This window comes from Cervus elaphus, chromosome 27, assembly GCF_910594005.1.
Source record: "Cervus elaphus chromosome 27, mCerEla1.1, whole genome shotgun sequence".
In the NCBI taxonomy this organism is placed as follows: Eukaryota; Metazoa; Chordata; class Mammalia; order Artiodactyla; family Cervidae; genus Cervus; species Cervus elaphus.
This window is the reverse complement of record NC_057841.1, coordinates 50,388,740-50,406,820: the sequence shown is the minus strand read 5'-3', so window position 1 is coordinate 50,406,820 and position 18,081 is coordinate 50,388,740. Positions and strand designations below refer to the sequence as shown.

The window sequence follows — 18,081 nt, the reverse complement described above, 5'->3', positions numbered from 1 at the left end:
AACAAATGCCTTGTGGAGACTGTTTTCGTTTCAACTCACTCAGAATGCCTCAGAGCCCAAACCATTGTGATGCTCAAAGGGTGAAGGACCAGTTTTCTTCTCTAATATATAGACCAGTGGTCACGTTAAAAAATAGAAGAAATAGATGACATTAATCTTGGTGACATATTTTATTTGACTCAGTGTATTCAAAATATCATCATTCAATATGTAATTCATATAAAAATTATTTATTATTTATTCTCTCTTTTACTCTGTTTTTGTACTAAGTCTTCAAAATCTGGTGTATATTTTACACCCACAGTTCATCTTCATTTGACTCACTGAATTTCCAGGGCTCAGTAGCCACATGTGGCTGGTAGCTTGCATGCAGGGCAGTTCAGGCAGAGAGTCTTCTGAACACATGTCTGCCTGCATGTGTGCTAAGTCACTTCCGTCATGTCCGACTCTTTGTGACCCCAGGGACTGTCGCCTGGCAGGCTCCTCTGTCCATGGGATTCTCCAGGCAAGAATACTGGAGTGGGTTACCATGCCCTCCTCCAGGGGATCCTCCCAACCCAGGGATCGAACCAGCATCTCTTATGTCTGCTGCTCATTCAAGGGCCACTTCTTCTAAGGTGGTTTCAGTCCTTCAAGCCCCACCCAGCAGGCTGGACTCCTCCTTTTTATTTGTTTGTTTGTTTCTGGCTGTGCTGGGTCTTTGTTGCTGGACTCAGGCTTTCTCTAGTTGCCACAAATGGGGGCTACTCTTCTTTGCAGTGTGTAGACGTCTCTTTGCGAAGGCGTCTCTTGTCGTGGAGCACAGGCTCTAGAGTGTGGGCTTCCGTTGCTGCGGCTCATAGGCTGAGCAGTTTTGGCACGCAAGCTCAAGAGCGCAGGCCCTGTGGTTGTGGTCCACTGGCTTAGTTGCACCACAGCATGTGGGATCTTTCGGGACCAGGAATCGAACCCATGCCCCTGCATTGGCAGGCAGATTCTTAACCACTGGACCACCAGGGAAGTCCATTGACCCCCTCCTTTCTGCTGCCCCACTGTTACTGTTTACACATCTTTATCCTCAAATATTACCCTTGAGAAAGCGTGTTTATTTGTACATGAGGCTGCCTGGGCCTCTCAGCTGTGGCTTCTCCAGGGACAACTGGACATCCGCTTGGGATCTGGCTCCCAGGAGAAGACTGCAGTAATGCTTGTTAGGAGGCTAAACAGAGGATGAGTGCATTAAAGAATGCACAGTTTCCAAATAGGAGAAGAAGCGGGAAGGAGCTGGTGAGCGTGCCCAGGCTCCCAGGAGTGGCAGAGGCAAAGAGGATGGTGGGGGGAACGTGGCCTCTGAGGTTGCCCTGGCCTCGTGGACTCTGTAGCTGTGTGTGCAATCAAGATAGGGACTGGCAGAGCCCATATCCACTCGCGTGTCAGGACAGCTTGGTCCACGTCCCAGGGTGCTGCCTCAGCCACGGCCTGCTGTCACCTCCAATGTACGTCCAGGTGAGCTCGTGTATGGAGATTTCTGCAGAGCTTCGAGGGATGGTGCAGAGACCATTCCTTCCCTTCCAGATGCAGAAGCTGAGGCCCGCAGGCCTAAATGACTTGCCAAGGCCAGCAAGAGACAGAATGAGGAGTGGAAGGAGACCTGGGAATTATAAGTTTCAAGCCCTCTCTCCTTCCTCTCATGTGTTAATCTGAGCCCTGTTGGTGGCTCCCTTCACTTCCTCATGCACGTCAGTATCTGAAGTGTATGGACTGTCACTGGGGTCTACCAAAGGCTGTAAAGAGGCGTCCTCCGTGGAAAGACAGGGTGAATCCCCAGCTGCTCATTTACTGGCAGCACACTTAAGGGACACTCAGGCACCTGAGAGTCACACGTCTGTGCCTAGGAATAGAGCTGTTGGGTGCTGGATGCAGGGCAAGGGTCCCAGAGGTGCCTGAAGTGTTTAGGCTGACAGCACGCTGACCCAGAAGCCCTTATGCTCCACAGATGGCTGATCCGATCCAAGGCTGTCACCTTGTAGCCAATGGAGATGTTGAGATGTCACCTCCACACCATGTGCTTCCAGAGAAACCACTGGGATGGCAGTGGGCCCTGCACCTGTGTGGTGACAGCTCCCTGTTCGGGGAGGAGGAGTTGTGTCTTGAAGATAGCTTCATGGTATGGCTGACAGCAGCTTCGATGGTCCTACAGGTGGAAGAAAGATAAGGGAGGAGCTTGCCTGGGCCCCGTAACTGCTGGGTGCTCTCTGCTGCCCGCAGACCTGACTTTCTTGCCAGCAGAGGTTCCTTTGCTCCGTCTCCTTGGAAGCAGAACTGCAGACCCCAGGCAGGAGTCCTGAGGGCTGCATCCTGCCCCACAAGATGGAACCACTTGGTACCATGAGGGCCCCGTTGTAGCGCTGGCCGATCAGACAGGCTCGAGCTTACTGCCTCCTCTCAGAGCAAAGGCATTCCATCAGGCCTGTGGGCCCTGAGAGTCTGGCCCAGGGTGGGCCAGCTGCCATCTCCTTGGACTACTGTGGTTCAGTAAGGCCCAGCCAGCATCATCCACCCCACTGAATGAGCTGTTGAGGAGAAGCTAAAGTAGTCAGGGAGGGAAAAGGTTAGGAAATGGAATGACAGGCACCCCCTGATCCCACTACGGTGGAGCTTAACTCCTCCAAGAATACACTTATTCTGACCCTTGTAGAGTTGTTCCCCAAGATGCTTTGAACCTCCAAGATGGGATAATGGGCACTTTCCTTTTCAGAATGGATAAAAGGTAAGGCTTTTAAAAGCTGGTTTGTTTTCCAGCTTTTAAAAGCTGGAAATGTTTTCTTCCATCTGTTCATTTCACAAATATCGGTGCCTATCAACGTGCAAGAGACTCTGTGCTGGCTTGCATGGAACCCCCACAGCGTGGAACCCACACAACAGGCAATGAATCTTGACTTATATGTGATGAACTTAGACAGCCCTTGGCATGTTGGCTTGGGCCACCCCTCACATCCTGACACATGTGTGACCCCCAACAGGGCAGATAATCTACTCAGGTATCAGCTTCCCTACCTATAAAATTGGAATAACTGACCCTTAAGTTCATTCCAGCTCTAAAAATTTACTTCACCTAGCAATTCCACTCCTGAGAATAGACCCCAAAAAATTGAAAACAGGCTCAAATAAATCCCGTTTCATATAGCACTATTCACAATAACCAAAAAGTTGAAACAGTGCAAAAATTAAATGAATAAACAAATTGCACCATATCCATACAATAGAATATCATTCAGCCATCAAAAGGAAAGAATTGCTAGTACATACGACAAGTCAAACAAACCATGGACACATTATGCCAAGTAAAAAGAAGCCAGACACAACAGGTCACATATGAGTCTAGTTATATGAAATATTCAAAATGAGTAAATCCACAGAGACAGAAGCAGATTGGTGGTTGCCAGGAGCTGGCAAGGGCAGGGAGGCAGGGCTTAATTGCTAAATTGTTATGAGGTTTCCTTTTAGGATGAGGAGTGGGGTGCTCACTTCAGCAGCACATATACTAAAAATAAGGTGAGGAGTGGGTTTCAGAAATAGATGGAGGTGGCAGTTGCATAATATTGTGAATGAACTACATGCCACTGAATGTTTACTTTAAAGGGTTAATTTTCTGTTACATGACTTTTAACTCAATTAAAAAAAAAAAAAAAAACCTCTATAATTCCTAATATCCATAGCAAGTACAGCCTGTCTCTTATGTCATATTCCCTGGGTATAAACTAGGGTCACCGTGGAAGTAATAAGCAAGAGTATTTCTCCGGTTCTTTCTGCCACTCTGGGTTTCTTGCGGCTGAGCTTTCAGCGGGTCTGGTCTGTGCTCACCACAGCCCTCTGCCTGCCCTGGAGCCCTCTGACTGCTCCTGTGTATAGCTGCTGACTCACTGTCCCCGCGCTGGGGCCTGCCGCACTATCCTGCATGGCTGGCCCACCGCCGCCTGTGGACTGTGGGCCAGGGGACAGACCCCAGGTTGAGGAGGTCCTGCTACCTACCCCAAGGGCACCCTGCTAGGGGTCCCACGAGGCTCTCTGCAGAGGTGGAAAGATCCACTTTCCTGCCTTTGTGTTGGCACCTGTGACATAGGCCCCCGTGGCTCTGCATTCTCATCTCAGAGATGCTAGAGACACAGGCCCTAGCATGCACTCTCTTTTTAGAACTCCTTTCTTAGTGCAAAACCTGGTACTTTGTAGGTGCTCAATAATTATTTGTTAAGTGAATGAATGAACAGTTGAAAGAAGGGATATTGGAATCTTGGGAGATGAGCCAGAGGGCCGTCTTAGCGACAAAATCCAGCGGCACCCAAATCTCCCATCACCTCCAAGCCTGAGGGAACCATTTGAGGGTCCAGCTTGTGGCCTTCAGCTCCATCCACTCACGTTTGGTGGGCAGCTTGCCCCTTCAAACAACAGATGCTTGGCTGCTGGGTGCCCAGGCCCTCCCAGATGGGCCCTGGCACACTCTGACTCTGGGTGGATCAGCTTGGGTGGATCAGCTTCAGTTCAAGCTGGATCTGCCGTGGGAGCTGGAGAAGATCAGGGATGGAAAGTATCTTGTGGTGAATCTGCCCAGCTTCTCACGTGGGCACCCCAGGGGAGGTAGCAGGGCATCGGGCAGGGCCTGAGTGCTGGTCCTGCCTGCTGGGAGGTGGCAATGGTAAGGCCCAACTCCGTCAGGGAGGATGGTGGACACAGAGTGTGGCCCAGGGCCTGGGCGCTCACCGGTGCTCGGTAAATGGGGTCATTGCTGTCACAGTCAGTTCTTATACCTTTAGCTGCTCATCACCCACCACCTTCACGCAGGCCTTTGATGCTGACGCAGCTAAACTCTCTGGCATCCTGTACATACGCCCTGACTGTACTTTCTCACCCCACTTCTCTGCTTGTTCATTCATTCATTCAATGACTTGTCTCAAGCAGCTGCTCCATGCCAGGCCCCATACCAGGCTCAGGTTCGCTGGGTCTGTGGGTGTGCCCCCCACGTCCTTCCTCATTCCGTAGTTTGGGGTGTTTATCATAGGGACCCTCGGTAGAGGTAGGAGACTTGGGGTGGATTAGGGGGTGTCGTGTCAGAGTCACAAGTAGAATGTTTCCAAGTGCCGCCCACCTCCTTCTCCTAATTGTCACCCCCACTAAGAGAGGGGTATTGGGAACAGATTTCCTGTGCTAAAATGCTCTTGGGCACAGGCCCAGAAGAGCTCTGGGATGCTCCAAAGCACTTTGGGAACTTTTTCCACTTTTAACTTTGGATTTGTTTGTGCCCTGCTCAGCTGTGGGAGGATGACACTCCGCAGGTGGGCAGCCCTGATAGTTACCCGGTTAATTCAGCCACACTAAATAGTTCAGGGCCAGACCATTTACCTCCAGGTGGGCCTGAAGTGTGACCATCTACTTTGTCTCAGCTGACTGGATAATTATCAGTTTCTCCTTTAATTCTGAGTTTTGGGAACACAGCCATCAGCAGTGGTTCCCCGGTGAGCAGGACACAGACCTCAAGAAGTCCTGGAGGGACAAGGACTTGCACCCATCCCCTCATTCTTTGCAGGAGTGTTCATGTGTCCAGCAGTTCCTCCCCACTCAGAGGGGCTGGGTGCTCGAATCCCAGAGGACAGAGGGAGAGTTCTTCAAACATTTGTTCTGGAACAAAATTTTTCAAAGTAGCTGCCAGTGTGCATCCACAGACTCTCTTTTTTTTTCTTTCCAATATTTTTTTCAACTAGTCAAATTAAATCAAGGAGGAGATTTTAATTAAGTACTAACCTGGCTTTAAATACTCAATGTATATGTGACAACCTGTGACTAAGAGACCAGTTAAACTCCTTTCTAGTAAAGACCATGGGGGCAGTATGGGGGGAAAATGTATAAATATTGTTAAGTGAAAAAAGGCAGATTACAAGGCAGTTTATAGTGTATATTCCCATTTTTAAAACACCTGTATGTGTAAGAAATGTAGATATCACAAGGTGTGAATGGGGCAGACCCCAAATGGCCAGATAGACAGTGACTTTTATTTTCTTCCTCTCCTTCTTCCGTATTTTCTAATATTTTTAGGAATGAGCCTTTATAAATAAGAAAAAATGGGGAGGGGAGGAATTTTTTTTTCACTTTTTCCCCTACATAATATATACATAAATTTCTTTCCATTCTGTTCCAATTGCCTTCGCTAGGAAGAACCTTGGGTGCTCTCTTGGTTAGAGGCAATCAGACACACACACTCACACACACACACATACGTAGGATGCTAAGGAAAGGTACTTAGCCAGGTTAGTATTTAGTTGAAGCTTCCTCCTTGATTTAGAATCAAGGTAAAGAATCTGCCTACAATGCAGGCAACCCAGGTTCATCCCTAGGTCAGGAAGATCTCCTGGAGAAGTGAATGGCAACCCACTCTGGTATTCTTGCCTGGGAAATCCCATGGATAGTGGAGCCTGGCAGGCTACAGCTCATGGGGTCATAAAGAGTTGGACACGACTGAGCGACCGTTTCAGTTTTTCCTCCTTAATTTGTTTAGATTAATGGGAAAAGTGAGTGTGGTCAGGGCTGGAGGGTGGGGACAAGGAGGTTGTAGGGACCCCATGCCCTGGGCTCCTGTGAGTCCTCAGTGGAGCGGTGCATTATGGGACCCCTGGCTCTGACCTGCAGGTCCAGGGGGTGCCCCGTGAAACCATCACATTGTGCAAGTCGCCATCCCAAGGGCTCAGTGGATCCGTGAGGACGCAAGTCCATCAACGGCTTGAACTAGGCTCCTGCCAAGCCCAGAGCCCTCACCTGCCCCTGGGGTTCTTTTGTCTGCTCCACTTGGGAAATCAGCCACTTGGGCAACCAGTATTTCCTGAGCCTCAGCCATGCTCTCAGCAGCCAGGAGGTGCTTGGAAAGCAGGGAGCATCTGGGGTTAGTGTCCCAGATAGAGAAAAACTGCTCATGGCCCGTCCCCAGGGAAATGCCCCCTGCGCCCGCCCTCCTCTGAGGGCACTGCTCTTTCTCAGGCCCCTACCACACCGAACTCTGTGGCTGAGTGCAGGGAAGCTGCTACTAGATTGTCAATTCCTTCATTCACTCTTGGAACCTCAGTTTTCTCATCAGGAAATTAGGACACGTTTACATCACAGAATTGTGAAAATTAAATCAGGTCATGGGAGTAGACGACCTCCACAAAGTACAGTGACACAGAAGCAGCTCACTCAGGGCTGTCCTGACCCCTAGGCCCTCCAGAGGACCACGCGTTTGCCTTCCATTCCTGTAGCAGCAGGCCCAGGGACTGCCAGTGGCATCGAAGGGGCTCAGTGGGCATCTGCTGGATTTGCCTGAGCCTGCCCTGGGGAGGAAGGAGGAGAGGACAGAGAGCAGCTCCTCCCTTCACACCGAGTTCTAGTGCCAGGCGCTGTCTTAAGTACACGTAGATGGATTATGTGTTCAGTCTGCCGAGGACAGCTGGGGTCCCGTGTTTCCGATTTCTGCAGGTGCTGGAGGATTAGCCAGCTCAGCAGGTGGGGCCACTCTAGGCACCTCCATTTAACCTGAACACTTTCCCATTCAGATGCAGGGAGGGGAAAACTGACACTGGGAAAAAAAAAAGCCCAAGGGATTTATCCACCCCTCCTCCAGAAGAACTGGAAGCAGGCCTGGGATTCTCACTTTCCTAGAAGCTACAGGTGAAGCCCCTAGATCCCATCCTGGGAGTGAGGAACTGGGGGTGTAGAAAAATCAACTCAGAACTGAACGATGCTCACTGACCCCGGCCAAACCCACAGTAGAGGAAGGAAGGTTGCTACTGGGTTTCCTGGAACCCCAGACCTCAAATAGGTCCCTGGAGGTTCAAGCTCGTGCCTGCTCCCCTTGCGCTGGCTATTGCCACTTTGACCTTGCTTCTGTCTTCTTGTCCAGGCACCGAGCTCGAAGCCCCTCCACAGTGCCAGACAAGAATGCAAGGAGCTGCAGCTAAAACTGGAGGGTCCCTTTTATGTCCCTTGTCACCCAAAGAACCAGGTGGGCATTGGAGCGGGAAGAGGTAGGTAGAATGACTAGGTAGAAACCAAGACTCTGTTGTGTGGGCTAGGTACCGGTGTAAACTATGGCAGCACTCACACTGACGAGGCTCGGACATGTGTTTCTTAGTGATGGTGCTTGTAGCACTGTGGGTGGGAGAAGCAATGCCTAAGATAAAGCGCAGAGGCTTGAATGCTGTGAACACTGCAAAACACCTTTTTTCTCTTCTCCCTCTTCCCTCTTCCCTCTGAGAGATGACCTATTTTGATGCTGGCAAAGATGTGAGTTTAATTAACTAGCGGGGTCTAAGGGTCAAGGGAAATTTGAGAATTTAAAAAACAGGGGGCCAGTATGTTAATAACTATGTGACTCACCACAAAAACCTCATAGAATGGGAAGGACTTGGAACAGCAGGAGACCGGGGTCTCAATTCCTTTGACAAGCAGATGTCCTTGACGGTACCATTTCCCAAGTTTGCTTCCCAGGCTGCAGAGCTCTGAGGCCTTCCTGCTAAGAGATGCTTTGATTCTGTTTTCTGCACTGGGTCAGGGGAGCATCTTTAAGGATAGGCTCTCCATCTTCTCTCCATTCTATCACTGGGAGGTTTGGGGGCTGGGAGAATCGGGTTGCTGTGTCCTAGCCCAAGTTCTGTCTTTACTTGACCTCAGGGTCTCATGCAAACCGTCCTCTTTATACAAGGGTGGGTGCTTATCCCCTCAGGGTGCGGGGATGTTCTCAGCCGCTGTGCTCTCCTGGGGGGTTCTCTGGACGCCCCCTGGTACTCATTCTTTTATATGACAGGCACTCGCTGAGCTGGCCCACTCCTGGAGGGCTACAGGGCCACCAAGATAGGGACCATCCCTCTCCCTGAGAGCCCACATTCCAGGGGCAGTGACGCCGGGCTGCTCACTGCAGACTGAGCTGGGGTCCTCAGACGTAGGGGCCAGGCCTTCATCTCCGGAGCTCACAGTCCCTTGGGAACTGCAGGAAATGAATTCAAGCGAAGGGAAAGAAGGGAACTGCTAGGAGGAGACGGAACATGATCCAAGGACAAGGTGCCGGGCGGAGCAGGAGGCCGGGCCAGGGCTGAGCCACCCACGCCAGCAGCAGGATGGCTGGGCCGGGCTCTTAAAGACAGTTGGGTGGGGAAGCAGGGGCGGAGACCAGCTGGCCAGCCACAGCCAGACTTAGCCCTGCGAACAGGGAATTGCAAGGTCTCCTTGGGTGGGGAACGGGGAGGAGAGGCCTTCTCCCTGTTCAGGTTCAGGGCCTGTTTGAATTCCCTGGCCCAGAAGAGCAGCCCGCTGGGAGCCTGTCTGTTCCTGCCTGCAACTCCACGCCTGTCCCAGCTCCAGGGACTCTTCTGTTCCCATTGTTTCCGGCACCCCACACCCCAACCCGAGAATAAAGATAAACACCCCTTGCCCATCGCCCCGCCTGCCCGCCTGCCCTCCCCGCCCCGGTGACTCAGGCTGGTGGCCCGGTGGCAGGGGCCCTGCTCGGCCTGGCTCTGCTCAGCTGCCTACATCTGCTGCTGATTTCCTTCTCTGAAGCAGTAGTCCTTTATGTCTCTTCGACCTAAATTAGGGTTGTTGTTTTTTTTTCCCCCTTAGGGTGGGTTTTTTTTTTTCCCCTGGATTAAAAAAAGTGGTACCTTTCTCCCCCTGTGGTGTGCACATTATTATAGTGTCTGTTCGCCTTAGAGGGGACAAGAAAGAGCGTGAACTTGGACAAGTCCAGTTTAATTGTGATGTACGGCTGCCCGAGGTCTCCTGTCCACTCTGGCCGATTCTGAGCCAAACCAGTTTTCCATGGCCAGACGGGGCCCGGTTTCCACAGCGTTTCCTGTCAGGAAGTTCCCCCGCCCACTGTGCGCTGTTAAATGGATCCTTTTCATTCCTTTTCCTCTTATAAACTTCCCTTTCAGGTCATCCTGAAGGGAGAGTGAGGATGTGGCCGGCCGGGGGAAGGGAACCCCAGGCTCCGTTTGCCAAAGGGAGGAGGCTGGCAGGACCCGGCCGGGGTCACACACCTGGGGTCCCAGCCCTAGGGCGAACCATAGGGTGACCGACTCCTCTGCAGAAGGGGCTCTGCCTCAGTTCCCAAACGAGGCAGTTAGGGGCCCCCCTGTCCACCCTTCCCCCCAAGAGGAGGTGGTTACTGGTGAAGTGGGATTTGAGGAGTAATGGGAAGAGTACCCCATCCTAAAAATACCTCCCTCCTTCTCCCATCCTAAAAATACCTCTGCCACAAACTTCCCACGGAGAGTGAAATTCTACCTTTCCCATTTCGGTCTTTGCTTGTTTGCTTGTTGCAAGCGCCTTGAGGAGGCACTAATAAGGCTTGGCCAGCTCTCCCCCCTGCCTCCATGAATCGAGTGTGGGAAGCTGGCGGCCGGCCTTCAGGAGCGGGACGTGGGAAGGCTGGGCATCCCTGGGGAAAGGTGAGCTGGAGTTGGGAGCCTAAGGCAAACCTGGTCAACAGGAGTGACTGTCCAGGGACTGGCTGGGGAGGAGGGAGAGGTAACTTTTCCTTCCTTGTCCTGTAAGCTTCATGTGTCAGCTCACTTGATCCTTGGATCCATTTTGTAAAGTAAGTACCTTTCCCCTGCTTGGGGTATTCCTACCCATTTTATAGATGAAAAGTGTTAGTCACTCAGCTGTGTCCAAGTCTTTGTGACCCCATAGACTATAGCCTGCCAGGCTTTTCTGTCCCTGGAATTCTCCAGGCAAGAATACTGGAGTGGGTTGCCATATGAGGAACTTGAAATTCAGAGAGGCAAAGTGTCACATGACCCCACACAGTTGGGACTAGAGATGGTGACTGATTCCAGACATCAGATGCCTTCCTCACACCTCAGGCCGTCTCCAAGGGGCATCCATGCTTCGCTCATTCATGAATGAAATTCACCATTTAAGGGTATTATTCAGGTGCATCAAGTACATAGATTGTGTGCAGTTGTTACTGCTATTCATCTCCAGAACCTTTTTTATCATCCCAAACTGCACCTCCATAACCATTAAACAGTAGCTCCTCATTCTCCACCCCTCAGCCCCTGGCAGCTACCATTTTGCTCTTGTCTCTGTGGATTTGTCAATTTCAAGTATCTCATTTAGGTAAAATCATACAATGCTTGTCCTTTTGTGACTGACTTATTTCACTTAACATAATATTTTCAAGGTTCATTCATGATGAAGCATGTTCCAAAACGTCATTCCTTTTTATGGTTTTTGTGTGGATATACTTATCCAGTCACCTTTGATGCATTTGGGGTGGTTTCCACCTCTTGGCTATTGTGAATAATACTCCTGTGAACATGGGTGTAAAAATCTCTCTCAGAGTCCTTGTTTTCAATTCTTTTGAGTTTATACCCAGAAGTGGGATTGTTGATCATATGGCAATTCTATGTTTAATTTTTTGAGGAGTCACCATACTGTTTTCCATAGCAGCTGCAACATTTTGCATTCCAATCAGCAATGCACAAGCATTCCAATTCCTCCACATTCTCACCAACACCTTTTGGTTTCTTGATAGTAGTGTGAGGTAGTATCTCATTATGATTTTGATTTGAATTTCCCTAATGATTAGTGATATTGATCATCTTTTCATGTGCTTATTGGTCATTTGAACATCTTTGGAGAACTGTCTAGTCAAGTCTTTGGCTCATTTTTGAGTTGGGTTGTTGTGGGGTTTTTGTTTTATTTTGGGGGTGTTGAGTCATCCATGCATCTTTACTCAGAATTACAGATAATCAGGAATTTTTCAGAGACTCTTAGGTCATCATTTATGTTCATAACAAGGACCTGAGTTAGCTGCAGTGGCTTTCTGAATCAGTTAAACAGTATGTATAGTGTATAAAGTGTGTTTTATTGCATTTGTGATATCTTAGAATCCATAGTTCTCATGAAATTTTCATTCATTTATCATGCCTGTACATTACAATGTACCAGATACTGTGCTGCAGGCATTAAAGGAGTATGACATGATCCCTGCCCTTAAGGAGCTGCTGGGAAGAAGCAGTTACAATCAAAATGGCATGTGCACATTTTTTGGACCAGAAATCTCGGTGTACACGAATGGGAATTTTTGGTGCACAAGGCTGGGCTATGAGACACGCTGGGAAATGGGAGAATGCAGGCTCAGAAGGAAGCTAAGGAAAGAATCAGCACAGAAATATCAGGAAAGATGAGGGTGGTGGGGAGGGTCCCTGGTATCTGTCTTCTTATCCAGAAACTGTCATGATAGCATGTTTGCATCCCTCCCTCCATCATGCACAGATGCCTGTCCCCCTTTGTAGCTGCTCTGGGCTTCAAGTTGGAGGCAGCCTTTTAAGGGAGTGACAGGGTGAAGGGATGCAAAGTAGGACTCAAAGGGGAATCTCTGACCTGACCTCTTGGTGCTGTTTCAGTGCGGGGGGTTCCCCTTCTCCAGGAACACAGTGTGGGAAGAGGTGTGGCCCCACGTTGGGACGGGGTGGGCTCTTCCCAGCATTGCTGGGTTCTTGGCCATCATCCACTAAGATTGTGGACAGCCTTACTCCTCCTTTTCCTCCTGCCACCTCTATACTTTGACTTGCAAAGTAGCACCAATTCTTTTCTCAGGTGGCGCCATCCAATGACAGTGTCTTTGTGACTTTGACAGTGGGAGACCAGGTACCAGTCTGTAGCCAGGGGCTTGTCGTGCCAGATCCTAGTGGAGATAATTCTAGAACCGAGTAGGCAGCACCAAACCTTGTTTTCTTCTAGGATGTCAGGGCCCAAAAGTATGCCATGCCTCACTCACTAGAATCGAAACTCAGTGTGGCCCTTGGTTCAGTGCCATGTGCCTCCTAATGCCTGGCCCATACCTGGTTAACATGTGTATGTTGAGTGGGTGAAGCAGTGAGTCCCTGTCTGCCTCCTTGGCATCCCCTTGAAGTCTTACAGACCTGGGTTTGGGTCCTGGCCCTGCCAGGTGCCCTGGGTGAGTGAAGTCACCTCTGAGAGCCCCCGTTGCCTCCCCTGTGAAATGGGGCAGCCATCCCAGGAGCCTCACCCAGAGCCTGACACATCCCTTCCCTCTCTTCTTCTCCACCAGGGGCCAGACCAGACTCCCCTGAAGAAACTGCCCAGCCACTAACCCCTTGAGCCTTTTATCACATTTTTTGCCCTCTCTCCCACCTGGGCTCAAATCCTACCCCTCATTTGTGCCTTTCCCGGGGACAGTGAACACCTTTCTGGCTCCACTCACAGGGCAGTGGGGAGGCCTTCCGGTTAAGAGTCCCGGAATTGGAAGGAACAGAGTCCAGAATCAGGCACTTGCAGCTCAAAGCCTCACTCCTGATAACAGAGGCTCCCAGATGGGAGTGGGGGGTGGGATACGGTGGGAGCGTTCAGAGCACCCCGACCTGCTCTCGTGGGCCTCCACTGGCCACAAGGTAGGGATTTCTCCAGCGTGAATTCTCACAGCCGCCTGCCCTGTTCGGGGTAGACCCTGAGGGGTGGCCCCTTTCCACAGTCTGGGGCTGACAGAGGGCACGTGGGTGAGATAGCTGGAGGGCACCCTTGCAGCCCCCTGTCATCCCGTCAGATGCACTGTGGGTGGGCAGAGAAGAGTCAGCAGGATCTTTCAGGGGAGGGGGTGTCAGCGGGGCCCTGAGAATAGCAGGGAGCCGACAGGACGCGGAAAGGCAGGGCCTTTCCAGGTTGGAGCAGGAAGGACGGGAATGGGGAGAGGCGTGCCGCCCACAGAACCTCGGGGACAGGTGAGCCCAGCCCTGAGGAGACAATGTGTCCATCTGTTCAGTCAGTGAGGCAACAATGGTGTGTGTGAGCACCGTCTGCACCTGGCCCTGCCCTGGGCGGGGATACAAAGGTGGGCAGGACACTGTGTGTGCCCCCTCGGGAGGTGGGTGACCTCCTGACGGGTGCTGCATGCCCTTAGCGGGGGCGGGGGAGGGCGGGAGGCAGAGCCACTTCTTGCCTCAAGCACGGTGCCCTGCTGGCCTTTCCCGCTGCGACGGCCTCAGTCCCCGCCCGAGCAGACCTGTGAGCTCCGGCCCCAAAACTCAGGCCTTGTGGTTGTTGTTTGCTGAAGCCAGGAGGGCCCTGAGAGGCAATTCGTGCCCAGAGATGGCAAATTTTGGAGAGCAGCTGACCCCTGCGCTCCTTCCATCTGAAGATGCCAAGACCCCATCCCAAAGGCTCTGATTTGTAGGTTCTAGGTGGAGCCGCATTTTTAATAAGCTTCCAAGTGACTCTACAGTGGTTCTCAGCCTTGTGCACATGGAGAGGCCCTGGGGAGTTTAAAACACCAATGCCCAGGCCCCATCCTTGGAGAGTCTGGTTCAACCAGTCTGAGGTTGGGGTCTGGACGCTGGTGGTTTTAAGAGATCCTGTAGTGATGTAACGTGGGTTAGCACCCACAGGACTCATGTTAGAGGACCACCAATTTATCCAACTACCGCACATTAGTCAGAGTTCTCCAGAGAAGCAGAACCGACTGTGTGTGTGTGTGTGTGTGTGTGTGTGTGTGTGTACAGAGAGCAAGAAAAGGAGATTTATTTCAAAGAATCAGCTCATGTCATTGTGAGAGTTGGCAAGTTCAAAATCTGCATGACAGGCCCGCAGGCTGGAGACCCAGGTTAGAGCTGATATTGCAGTTCAGGCCTGGAAGGGTCGGAAGGCAGAATTCCCTCCTCCCCTGGGGATCCCAGTCTCTTTTCTCTTAGGGTCTTGAACTGATTGGATAAGGCCCACACTTACTATGGATAGTCATCTGCTTTACTCAGAATCTACTGATGTAAATGGTAATCTCATCTAAGAAATACTGTCTAGACTGAACTATCTAGACTGGTGTGTGAACAAATATCTGGAAGCTGGGGCCTAGACAAGTTGATACACCTCAACTGAACTGTCACCTACTTCATTTTGCAAAGAAGGGAACTAAGGCCCAGAGAAACAGAGCGACGTATCCGGGGCCTCATACCTGGTTCTTCCATTGCACTTTTATTTGTCATAGACTCAGGGATTGTCAAACCTTGAAGAGACCACGAAGTTAGTTCAGCTCGTTCACTGACAGGGGAAGCTGTGAGTCAACAGGGCTGACCACTCTTTCCAGGTCAGGTATCTTGCCAGAGAGGAGCTGGATCTTAATCCCAAGACATCAAATGACCTGCAGCTACTCCTTCCTCTCCTCCCAGTTGCAACATAGTAAGATAGCAAAGAGAAGGACGTTTCTGTCACCATGTAGACGAGCCCCGCCTCTCTCCCTAGGCCCCAGCCAGAAGACTCCCCCTTCAAGATCTTGGGAACGGGGAGGGGACACTGTACACTGACACCACCTGTCAGTAGGGGGGAGGGTTGAGAGGCCCCCCCCCCCGTGGTTGCTGACTCCCTGCACTTATACCCAGGCCCCACTAGTATCTATAATTTTGTGGCTGCTTCATTTGTGTTCCGGTTTGCACACTTAATGCATCATCCACAGAGACAGTCTCTGCACGCCCACCTTTTGTTCAGCATTAAATACGGCTTGTGAAGTGGAGTTTGCTTTCAATCAAAGCCCAGTTGTGGTGGTTCATCTTGTTATGTCACCCCCACTCCTGGCCCTAAGGGCTTCAGAGCACCCATGTCAATGGGGTGTGCAGACCCTCTGAAATATGCATATGATGTTGGCCAGAGATTGTGATCCAGCCAGAGTCTGGATGCAGCAGGCTGTGGGCAGACGGAGGACTCCAGGGACAGGGCAGACAGCCAGGGCTGGCAGGGCCATGGGTGCCACTGGGCCAGGCCCCAGGGACTTCCTGCAATAATTATGGGGCCTCAAGAGGTGCATGGCATGGAAACCGAGGATTCGGCTGGCCCGGAGATGACGCCTGGCCGGCAGATAAAGGGGAGAGCAGACTCTGCCTGCTGGAGACAGGAGACCCTCAAAGGCAGGGATGCCTCACCCAGGAAGCTTCCATACGCGGGCTGGTTTCAGGGAGAGGGAGGGGGCAGAGGAAAGAGCCGCAAGTCCTGCTGCTGAATTGGCTCCAGGGGTGCGTGCTTAGTCACTTCAATTGTGTCCGACTCTCTGCGACCCTGTGGACCATGGTCTGCCAGGCTCCTCTGTCCATGGGATTCTCCAGGCAAGAACACCATTTCAACTCCAGGGGTGAGGGATGGATGAAAAGATGGGCTGTCCCCACCTGCCCTCCTCATGTGATGACAGAAAGCTAGAATCTGAATAAGATCACTTCTCAGAGCCCTGGGCAAGAACCTATGTTGTGTGGTAGAGGCGGCCCATAGGCTGGGGACCCAGGGACCCAGGCGAGGCCCCTGCTACCCCTGTGACCTTGAGGAGGCTGGCTCTAGTTGGAGCTGGGCCAGGAGGTCAGGCCTCCAGACTTGTATCCCAGAGGGCTCTGTCCTCTGTCCCAGAGCCTTCCAACATGCCACCCAATACTGACTCCTCAGCCCTCCCATCGGGTCCTAATTCCCACACAGGCTTTCACAGTGAAGACCTCCCCCAACCAAAATGGCCTATCAGATCTTGGCAGCTGACATCTTTGACCAGGGAGTCCTTTTTGGGAGGGAGGATAGTTAGTGATACCCTCAGGAAGCCAGGATTATGAGCCACCCACTGTGGCTTTTGCCTCCCTATAAATTAGACTGTCCCCTGCCCACTTTCCCTTGCTCCCATTCATTCCCTCCTCCTAGAGAGACCACCTCCTTTATTCCCCCTTCCTCTCCCTGTTTCTATCACTGTTCTTCCCCTTCCCAATACCTTGCATGGCCAATGGTGTGGAAAGTGGGCTTAAGTCCCGAGGGTCAGGTGCCCTGGATCCTCTGTGGGGGTGAGCAGTTGTCCTGAGGAGCTCACATGTACTGCTCTTGAATAATCCAGAAATCCTTGAAAACTTGGGTGCAGGGTAAAAGGGGCTCTGATGGTTCCCACCAGCAGAGCTCCTCATTAAAATCTGTCCTGGTGGGAATTCCCAGTGGTGGGAATGGCGAGCTGGGTAGCATCATTTCAGGCTGGGAAGAGAGAGGTACGTTGGGGTGTTGAGAGCTTAGTGAGGTGCCCTCCAATCACCCCATCGCAGCAGCTACCCACGTGTGGGGCCAGCCCTTCTGCTTCCCAGGAGACTGGGCCACCTTCTCATCCTTTGTGGCCACATTGCTCAAATTTCCAAGATAATTATCCAGCCTTGTCTTGACAGTGACACAGAAAGACCTGCTGAAGAGGACTGGATTGCCAGAGATAAATATCACTACTGTCACCATCCTTATTAATGAACATTTAAGAACCTGTCACTCACAAAATACCATGAAAGTTCTGGGTTGTATGGAAAAAAAAAAGTTTGACATGATTATGCTCTGGAGACCCTTACTTTCCAGTCCTATAGGCTTTAGTTTTCTCAAAATCTGCAAAATGAGGGTGTTAAACCAAGTAACCCCACACCCCCAGGTAACTCTAAATCCTTCTCTGCTCAGTGCATCACTGAAACCTGGACCACAGCTGGCCGTGGCAACTGCCCTTTTGCTTATTTATATGACCCATGTTGCTGCCTCTCCCTCTTTCTCTCCTCTCGCTACACCTCCCTTGGCTCCCTTTTCTCCTTGTCTTGATTTCATTAACCTGCAATCCCCTGCTTCTTCCCATCTCCATCACATCTGTCTCCTCCCCTTCTGCCCCTCCATGCTCCGTCAGAGCCAGAGGCAGAGGGCTGCCCCCTCTCAGGGTTGCCAGGGTTGACCAAGCCATAGGGACAACAGGAATTCTTTCTCGGCGTTGACTGAGGCAGGGCCTCTCAAGGGTGTTGGTCGAGACTGTAAGCCCTGCATAGTGTGTCTCGAGAAGCTGAACCACATGATCACGAAAGGCAGAGGAGGCGGGAGGTTTATATAGAAGATGGAGATCATCTAGGTGACCTACCATCCCTCTCTGCCCAGACCCAGGGGAGTCCCAGAATATGGGACTTCCAAATGCTTCAAAAAGGAAAGTCCTGGGAAAACCAAGATTAATTGGTCTCACCTTGGGCTTTGGGTGGTGGGAAGCAGGGAGAGTAACCTTCGAGGTGAGGTTGGAGTGTTATAATCCTTTCTGGGGTCCTGGCA

The 18,081-nt window shown here is 51.3% G+C and overlaps 1 protein-coding gene across 6 annotated transcripts in view; it reads left to right on the top strand.

Annotated features, from left to right (window-relative positions):
• ZBTB7C (zinc finger and BTB domain containing 7C) overlaps window positions 1–18,081 on the top strand; it is a 299,319-nt gene that overhangs the window by 245,809 nt on the left and 35,429 nt on the right. For 2 of the 6 annotated variants that reach the window (XM_043889519.1, XM_043889520.1), the window contains one exon: window positions 7,901–8,024. The exons of 3 other annotated variants lie outside the window; for them this stretch is intronic. In XM_043889519.1, the coding sequence (XP_043745454.1) occupies window positions 7,939–8,024 (86 nt within the window). In that variant the 5' untranslated portion in view covers window positions 7,901–7,938. The remainder of the gene's footprint in view (window positions 1–7,900; window positions 8,025–18,081) is intronic. One more of the 6 variants, XM_043889521.1, reaches the window with a different exon arrangement.